We start from the raw sequence: 9985 nt of genomic DNA on the forward strand, positions 1-9985 counted from the left end.
ACATACCAATAGGATGCTGAACATATAGGATTCCTTTTGCTGGCCAAGAAGCCTCATGAGAACACAATAAAAGGTACCTAAAGTCAAGGCTGTGCTTGTTCAGGGGTGTATACATAGAGTATCTTTGTAATCCACAATTTGGGATGTTTCATACTTTGTAGCAAAGGTACATCTTGTTTTGTTTTCTCTAATCTTGGACCTGGAAACCAGGGAGCCAAATTTTAGATTAGGAAACTCCATGTTCACCCCCAGGAGCCAGGTGTTGCAATAGCCATGTTTTTATTTTTCCCAAAGCATTTGATATTAAGAGTTTTAAATGCATTGCAATGCAAAAACGTGAATTATGGGAAATGACAGGTCCAATGACAGTGGTTGACTCGAAGCAGCAAGAGAGGACTATCAGAAAGCAACTTCTATTTCCTGTACTCCTGCCACAAGATTCCAATTATGATAACAATACTCAGCTAAAGCAGAAAAAAAAAAAAACCCCACAGAAGGGTTGGTTGGGTGTGGTCCATTTCCTGCAGGTACCGGGTTTCCAAGCCAGCAACTGTGAATCACTGGGAGAAATCACTCAAATAGAGGGTGAAGTGGCATGTTTCTCAAGAAATCATCAGACTCCATAGAAAGCAGCAGCAACCAGAGGCTCATTTCTTCAGTAACCACTCACACTACATCCTGAACCAAGGTCTTAGAAAAATACTCAACTGAAAAGTAGTGTCAACCTGCATCAAATAAGTAAGCTCAGCTCCACACATTAGAGACATAGCTCAAAAATGAGGACAAAAAAATTACAAGAAGAAACAGGAATACAGTGACAATTGCTGCCACTTACCCCTAACTCTCTGCTGGAATTGTACTACATGAGCTGCCTAGAAAAATCTAATATGACCAATTTTTACTTGAAGCTGACTTGGTTCTATGTGAAACAGAAGTATCAAGAATGCTCCAAGTTATATTTTTAATTTTAATTTTTATAAATATTCTGACAACTCTCACCCCCAAAATACATTAAGCAAAACAAATTCTTAATACTGTTAAGCTGTGATGAGGAAAAGAGGAATGTGAAGTATTAAAATAGATATTAAAAAAAAACTTAAGCAACTAATAGTTACAGAAAAATGTACCTTTATTTTCCTTATTACTCCAGCATAAAACAATAAAAAGGGTCAAAAGAAGGGGGATGAAAAACAATAAATAAACGACTATAAAATGTTCATTGAGAGTTCAAATGACCAAAGTTTAAGTGAACTTTGTGAAAAGGTCCACCCAGGCTACTCTGCTGACACTGGGACCTCCAACCACTGTCTCTTCTGCCCCTACTCCCACTTTCCTGAGGTTCCTCTCTCACCTAAAGTGCTACCACTACCTTCCAAGGTGACACCCAGCACTCCCCAGAATCCAACTCCTTCCACTTTCTACTGGAGGAAGCATGATTCCTAAAGTATATACAGGACACTTAACAATGCTACCCAACTGTAGCTGGGAACACAGGATCCCTTCCCTGGGCGTGTGCTGCCCCTCCACTCCCAGGTCTAAGAGCCAGATTTTCAACCACACACCTCTGCTCTCTGTGCACCTCAGTTACTCATTTAAGTCAGCCCTCACTAAGCTGCTGATTTCCTGAGGACAGGACCAAAGGAGTTTATCACCTATACCTCCCACGGCGGCTGACACCACACTCCAGAGACAAATGTGTTGCATGAATGCAAGCTCCCCATCCCCAAAGTTCTAAGACACCAGACCACATTCTACAGTTCAACATCTTCCTTAAGGTGCTTTTTTAGAACCTCAATCTCACAAACACCCTAGAGGTCCATACTCTTTAACAGGCCAACCTTTTCCTTGAGTATAAATGGTAACAAGCTGAACATGGGGAGGCCTCTCCCACGGAAACAGGGGGAAAAAAACCCTACAGAAATGTGACAATAAGGCGGGGGGGGGGGGGGGGGGGGGGGGGGGCGGGGCGGGGAAGGACAGGAGCACTTAAGCCACAATTAAATCCAGCTGTCCTTCTGTTTACCTTCATTTCCCAGATTTTCCAGAACACACAGGTTTCCCCAGGGTAAGCAAAAACACTTGAAAGAAGTTCCCAATGCATTCAATCTGGCCATTAAATGTTTTTCCCTCTTTCCCCATACAAAGGGGCATTCTCAGGCAAAGGTTTCTCCAAGCAGCTAAAAAAGTGGAAGGATGATGCTAACCACTAGAAACTTTCAATTTTCTAGCTATTCCTCTAAAGTGTCTATACTTTCAAATATGAAAATATCTTAAATTTATGGCATCCTCAAAACATGCTAACTGATCTCAAGACCTACTACACATGTGACACAGCTAATCAGTGTCTCAAACTTAGGTCAAAACCACTCAGGTATGAAATCAATTTGGTGTTGCAACCAGTTTTAAAAAAATAAAATATATCACACAACTACTTCACCAGGTAATAATAATTAGGACTGTCTTCTAAAAGTTTTGTTTCAGGTCTTGATGTAAAATATATTTCTTATGTGGGTCATGGTCCAGAAATGTTTAAAGTGACTGATAAAATTCTGTAGTAAAAATTAATAAACCAAAATCTATTTCTTTTAAAATTATAACTATGCAAACTATAAGCTGATCAGTGCACCTGCCTCCAACTGAAGTTTGATTTTCTTTTAATCTTAATTGAGTGAAATGCCACCATGTTCAATGAAGAACAAGGTATAGTTAAATCCACAAATTAACCTAATTTCTTCTTGTCTATTTGTAGTTATTACACTCAGTTCATGATTTCTATTTTTCCCCCTTTGTTAATATGAAACTGGGGTGTAGGAGGTAAAAAAGAAAACGCTTTTGGGCAACTTTCATTAAACATTTATTTAAAATGATGTTATTCAGGTTTACAGTCATTAATTACCTAGGGCCTGGCGCATCCAATAACGACTGTTTATTGACTAAACAAAATATCAATGCCACATTTCTAACTTCTTCAGCAAACCCAAGTTAGAAAGAATTAAACATTAATTTATGTAAAACTAATTAAAAAGTAGTAATACAGCATGGTTAGGAGTATGCTCTTGAAGGTAGGAAAAAATCTGGTTTCCAAGTCACGAATTTGCCACATAACAGTACCTCACCTTGGTTAGTTCAATTAGTCTCTGTTGGTTTGCACATTTAGAAAACAGCATGCTTTGAGTGGTACCAGTAAGAATCAAGAGACAAAAATGATTTGCAAGACAGTGAAAAATGATGTTTATACTAAACGACTGTTTCATTCAGGTTTATTTTTTAAGCATCTTTGCCTAGGCCACCAATTTATTCTGCTCTTTCTGAAACTGTTAGGCCAAACCCTTGTGAGCCCTGGTCATGTGGTGAGAGAGGGTAAAAAAGGAAGGGATGTGAAATGTACCAGGACAGAGCACAGAAGGGTTAGTGCTTCTGTTTTATCCCGAGAGTAGTCAAAGGCAGGTGTGCCTCTCTAACTTAATCCTCTAAGGAAAGCCTCCCTTGGACAGCAGCAGCTACTAATTCAAAGAAAATAAATGTTCTTGTTTTTTGTGGGGCTTTTTGGAGGGTGAGGGCAAGAAAGGAATGTTCTTCCCCAAATGGTACACCAGAAACCATTTTGCAGTTTGTAGGTGAACAATACTAATATAGTATCACAGACTGTCAGAAGTCACCTTAGCACCACTGAAACTGTAACAGCTGCAAACTTATCAGCTGTTATACTGAGAAAGCAAAATAGAAACCGTTCCCTTGTACCATTATCTAGGAAATACACCATATTTGGAAGGCAAAATTATTAAACAAAATTCATGTTTCCCCAAGATTTAAAAGTGTTGGTCCACACTCTTAAAGAAAAAAGTGAGGACAAAAAAAGTAAAGACTAGAAACCGCCTAGTAATCATCTGATACTGACTTCAGGGCACCAGCTAGTGGGGCTTTAAGTATGTCTTCAAACTGATTCTCTTTCCACCAAGACCGAAGTGAACTCTAAGGAGTTATGTGTGTTAGATTGCAATCTAACACAGCATAAAAGTCAGTCTAAAGGAAGTACTGAGTAAAAGTTTGGATTGGGTTTGTTTTGTTTTTTAAAATCATTACAGGAGGGCCTTCTTACTCTTCTGGTTAGAGATAATTTTCACCCAGTTCACACGGCCTTCCAATTCAAACCAAAGCAAAAACTTTAAGAAATACCAAGAAACTACATCTGATTTTTGCCTAGCAGTCAGCAGAAGCTTAGGTTTCAAATGCCTGTTCAGTTTTAAAACTATTTAGATGAGATTCAAGGGCAGTGTTTCTTGAAGCATACTCCTAAGATACTAACTTTAACTGCTGCTCCATGGAGGAGTTTAAAAAAAAAAAAAACGCGGACTAAAATTCTGGCTACATTATGTCATCATTTTTCTATTTCAAACCTGAACAATGAAATCCAGTTTTTTTATAGTTTAAAAAATAGAGATAATGATCTGTGTCAGATGAGGGGAACAGAGTCCTGACTTCTAAGAGGCCGGCCGTATTCCTCTCAGCCCTCAAAAGCGAAGTAAGAGAAAATGAGCCGGTAGATGTCTGTAAGATAAATAATCCAATTGGATACTGTGGTTGTTTTCTTAGGCTCACTCATTTAGCTACACTGGGAAAGTAAAACTTTAAAGAAAAACCCTAACTGCATCGGGAGATTTTAATCCTAATCATCTGCCACCATTTAAGCGCTTACAAACATTACAAACTAGCCAAGAATGGAGGTTTTATTTTTTCAAAGGACGAAAAACAGTCCCAAGTGAAGAAAAACTTTAATGCATTCATGTAAATTTGAAATTCAACTTCTCCCCACCCTCTAAAAAAGTCACTGGTGGGCCAAGATGCCACAAAGCATCAACTAAAGAGGTTTACTGGGAAGGAACTCATCTGGATCCAATCAAGTCTCAAAGTAAAAAACCCCGGGATCCCGCGGGTCAGCCTCGGCTCCGAGTGCAAGTTGTCCGAATGACTCCTTGTTCCAGGTTTAAAGTCTTGCACACTTTCCCCTCAGTCTGCACCAAAAGGAAACGCGCGGAACTAACACGCTGGAAGTGGGGCTGGCAGTTACACCTTCCTCCACTCTACCCAGCCTTCTCCGCCCCGCCCGGCTCAGGACTTGTGCCCGCGCGCACCGCGCTCTTCTCCGCCTCTAAACTTCGCAGCCGGCTCGCCGAGAGGAGGACTGGGGCCACCCCACTCCACCCCCGCCCGCACGCAGGGCCCAGAGATCGCGCAGGGGCCTCCAAAGGCATTTCCCCACATCACTTCTCCCTCCGGGCTGGGGCCAGCTCTGGGCCTGCAGCTTAGACCCAGTGGGGGAAGAGGGTAGCGGCGAAGGCTAGGAGGCCGGCACCCCACACCCTCCCTTGACCACCGCGGCTCTAGACTAGCAAAGGCCGCCTCCAGGCCGCGGCCTCAGGCGCCTGCTGCCCCCACCCCCAGGCCCAAGAGCTGGACGCTGCACACTGCAAGGATGCCCTGGGGGGCTGGGAGAGCGGCGGGAGGTCGGCGCGACCCCGGGAGGGGCAACGTGGGTGGGGGGGCCGTGTTTACACCAAGTTCCCCGCTTCCGCCCAGGCCGGCGCAACCCTCCCTCCCAGCCCTCGGCGGCCCGGCTCATGCCTACCTGCATGCCAGGCAGGCCCGACTGCACCGGAGAGTGAGCCATGGCGGTCAGGACGGCTACTTCCTGAGACGGGACGGCCGAGCTGCGAGGATTTACGCTAGCGACGAGGCCCGCGAGCCACGCGCAGCCTTTGGGCGGCGGGGGTAGCCGGCCAAGCCCTAGTCCGGCTTCACAGAGCCGGCCAGAGCCTGAAGCCACCCAAGCCCTCGCGGGTCCTGGGCCCAACGGTGGCTCAGCGGCAAGTGGTGGACAGTGTCTCCATTCACAGCCCCAGGGAGTGGCTGTGAGGGGCGCGGGGCTGCCGCCTCCGCTACAACTGCTGCTGGTTGGAGCCCGGCGGCCTGGAGCTTGAGTGGGCGCCTACAGACCGCGGAGCCCGCTAGCGCCCAGCGCGTCCCGCGTCCCGCCTCCGCCCGGACCCCGCGCCCGCCTCCGCAGCCTGGCCTGGGACCCCGCCCCGCGCTTCCGGTAGGGGGAGGAGGCTCGCGGCCTCCGGGCGCTGTAGGCCGCAGCCGCCTAGCGAAGCCTGAGCTGCTTTCTGCAGGGGCTGGCGGGGAATCTGAGCGTCGCTAACGACCTGCCCCTCGTCCCCAGCTGGCGAAGCAGGGCGGAGGCAGGCAGTTGCGTGCGAGGAGCGGGCCTCAACTGGGTGTCCTCCCTGCGTGGAGAAGTGGGTACCCGGCCCGGGCCCGGTTGGGAGCTTAAGGAGTTTGGTGAGGGGGGAGCGGTTAGCACCAACTCTTACTCTACCATCTTCCTCCTTTCCTCCTAGCAAGCCCACGCTTCCCTATCTACCCGCCGGGAAACGAGGTCTGAGCGACCTCCCCAAGGGCAGTCTGGGGCCCGGAGACTTCGGGAGGAAGAATGCCCAGCGGGGCCGCAGGCAAGGGCGGGTTCGAAACTACCTGGGCGGAGCTTCGGGGTCTCGTTGAAGTTTCCAACCAAGCCAAAGAGGAAACAGAGGGGAAAGACCAAGAGCTGGTAATGCCTGGTGTTTTTTCCACTTGAAAATAGCCCCGCTTGGAATGCTAGGCTCGGTAAACTTAGCCAAGGAGTAAGTGAGGGGGACTCCATGGCCTCTGGGCTGTGGTCCGAAGCGGGAGAGTTCACTAGGAGAAGGGGAAACGAAGGGAGGGGCGAGGAGGAAGGGAGGACAATAGAAGGAAGCCAGTCTAGGCTTTCCCCAGCCCTCTCCCTCTCTTTCCATGGCCTACAAAAGCCGAAGCCCCACTATGGGCGGCAGTACTGTCTCCACACTTTACTCCTCTGTTTTCCAACTATAGAGGAAAGAAAGAAGATGGAATGAGACAGTGCTGCCTTCAGAAAGTATTTTATTTATAACTACAGAGTGTTAGCCAGTGAAGTTAATCTGTACCTCAAATTATTGGGATGCTGATACCTCCTTGATGCCATGAGCGCCCATGTTGTACTATTGTTGTGCGATGGTGAACATGCAAAAAATGAGCCCCAAAGAGTTTACAGACGATTGAAGGAAACTCTAAAAAGTCCTCCACTGGGATAAGGACTGTTTATTTTCTGAAATCATTGTACTCAGAATTTCAGTTCCCTCCTGTGCTCTGGATCACACAAAGCATGGATGCTAAAACTTAATACCTGCTTTCCCTTCAGAAATATGCAAATTTTTCTTCAGGGTTCTCCAGGACACCTTCAAATACCTTCATGGTTGTCACTTGGTACTACACTAACTTCACTAAAGCCGTGCCAGCCCCAAATACTATGAAGACTGTGGCAAAGTTTGAACCCTGCTACCTAGTTTATCATCTTGTGTACCTAAAAAATGGTTACATAGGAGATGAACAGCAAAACAAGCAAGAGCATAAATATTTAAAACGCTCATACTATTCGACCCAGGAATTCTACTTATAGTAACATATGCCAAGGAAACAACCAAAAAGTGCGTAAGAATGGATATAAAAAGATGCGGTGCAGTGATATTTATAATTGTGGGAAAAAATGAGAACAGATTAAAACACTAACAAAGCAAATGATGGTATATTCATACAGTGAGTGCCACATAGTCATTAAAAATGATGGATTTCAATATTTAGTAGTATGGAAAAATATTTTCTTTTTATATGATTAAGACAAAAATTCAGGGTACAAAACAATATAGTCTGATCTCAAGCTACTTCATGTATATGAAGTTATACTTAAATATATATCATATACCTATATGTGTAATTTTATGTATATATTTATAAACAGAAAAACCTGAAATTATATAAACCAAGATTTAGCAGTGGCTATCTCTGGAAGTAAAGATGATTTTGTCAGCAGTAGTCAGCCAGTAGAAATCATTATAAGATGTCTCTCCTTAGGGTCCACAGTCAGAGCAATAACACAGCAGCAAGATAAGGAGGAAGAAACAGGACAAATAGAAATGTTTGGATACTGATCTAAGGCATTACCATAGGAAACTCTAAAGAAACACTGGGGCCTATTTTTGCAGTGAGCTAATTTCCAACAAATAAGCTGCAGGGGGCATTGGATCATAATCTAGGTATAAAAAGTAATCCAAGTCCCTTTTTTTATCTGGAAGCTAGTAAGGTTAAGAATATGTGGGTTACAGTGGGATATAATGTATCTGGACACTGACTTGCACTCACTAGTTGGTCTATTTCCATATACCCTGCTTATCTCCTCACGACAACTGAACTTCATTTCCTCCTTTTACTATATTTGTACTATTGAACAGCATTCTCCCTGAAAGAGAAGAGGGAAATAGAAGTTAGTGTTCCACTCAGTCATATACAGACATTACCCAGTATCCCCAGGACAGTGGCCCTCTCCCTTTGTTTTAGCAGAGCAGAGATTATAGACGGGGCCGGAGCCCCAAATGTTCATTACATTCATCATACACTAACACAGTTTTTGAAAGCCAACTACATGTCAGACATTTAGTCCAATGTTAGGCATATAAATACTAGATTTTCAGATGCCTCTTATCCTATCCTCCCAGAATCCTAACTTAAAAATCTTATAATAACACAATTGATTAAATTTAGAGTCACAATAATTATATTTTGAAGGAAAGAAGGGGGTTATCCTTTCATCCTCTTCCTCCTGTCATTTTTCCTCTGCCTTCAACTTATAATTACAAAAGATCGTATACTACTGTAGTTTCAGAAGGAGTGATTTTGAGGGTCTCCATAGAGATTATGCATTTCCTGGTCTCCATGGAGACAGTAACCCATGGAATTATTTTCATCCCCGGGGCCCTTTTTGTCTTTTATGTTGACCTAAAGATGTGAATTGGGCTCTGACACATATTTGGGACCACAAAGGATATTTCTATAACCCTGTATAAAGCCCCTCCATATATAGAGCCCTATGTATTGACTCCCCCTAATCCATCTCATAGCCTCAGCAGAACTGAGAATGCAGCCAAAAACAAGAATCCAACAATCACTCTCTTCACTTCTGAGTTGAAAAGATAAACACCCCCAAATGCCACGTTATAAAGAACTGCTAGACAAGTAGCACATTAGCAATTTAAATTTATAGATTAATGAAAGAGACTTACATGGTGAACTTTAAAGAGGGAAATATGAGTATCTTGGATAAGTAACAGAAGGCTTGACAAATTTCTGCATGTGTTGAGCAGGTAAAGATGCAAAAGAAGAAGACAGATTATTAAGATCAATATAAAGAAGCATGCCTAGTCATAGTTGGATCATGTGACAGCAAGGAAATGTATGCTACAGCTTTCAGAAAAGATCCAGCTACACTGTGGAATGGTGAAAAGACAATTTCATTCTGTGGGTGTAATGCTCAGAGCACAAGCTGTCACAGCAACATCACTCTAAGTCAGTTTTGGTTGCAGCCGCATGGCCTTGTAATGTCTCAGGCTGCCATTACAAAGTACCATGGGTGGGGTGGCTTAAATATCAGAAATCTATTTCCTCACAGTTTTTGAGGCCAGAAGTCCAAGATCAAGGTATCAGTAGGGTTTGTTTCTTGTAAGGCCTCTTTCCTTGGCTTATAGTTGGCCATTTTCTTCTGTGTCCTCACATAGTCTTCTGTGTGTGTGTGTGTGTGTCCTGGTTTCGTATTTTAAAGACACCATATTTGATAAAGGCTCACCCTAATGACTTTTATTTTAACTTTATTACCTCTCTAAAGACCCTATCTTCAAATACAATCACATCCTGAGATACTGGTGCTTAAGACTTCAACATATGAACTAGGGAAAGGTGACATTCATTATTCAACCCATAACACACTCATTTTATTGTACATTTTATGTATATGTGTTTCTGATCAACCCCCTGTAACTGGTTCCTCCAGGCTGAGCTCCATGAGCAAGAGCTTCCTTTGTCCTCTCCCAAAGCCTGTGGA

At 43.9% G+C, this 9985-nt stretch overlaps 1 protein-coding gene across 3 annotated transcripts in view; it reads right to left on the minus strand.

Moving 5' to 3' along the window:
• Positions 1–6053, minus strand: part of STK24 (serine/threonine kinase 24) — a 126234-nt gene extending 120181 nt beyond the window's left edge. The window contains exon 1 of one of the 3 annotated variants that reach the window (XM_028526389.2): positions 5627–6053. In XM_028526389.2, coding sequence (XP_028382190.1) covers positions 5627–5668 — 42 coding nt within the window. In that variant the 5' untranslated portion in view covers positions 5669–6053. The remainder of the gene's footprint in view (positions 1–5626) is intronic. The other 2 variants (XM_036011390.1, XM_036011391.1) reach the window with 2 other exon arrangements.
• Between the last annotated feature and the right edge of the window lie 3932 nt (positions 6054–9985).

The sequence above is a fragment of the Phyllostomus discolor genome, chromosome 11 (assembly GCF_004126475.2).
Source record: "Phyllostomus discolor isolate MPI-MPIP mPhyDis1 chromosome 11, mPhyDis1.pri.v3, whole genome shotgun sequence".
In the NCBI taxonomy this organism is placed as follows: domain Eukaryota; kingdom Metazoa; phylum Chordata; class Mammalia; order Chiroptera; family Phyllostomidae; genus Phyllostomus; species Phyllostomus discolor.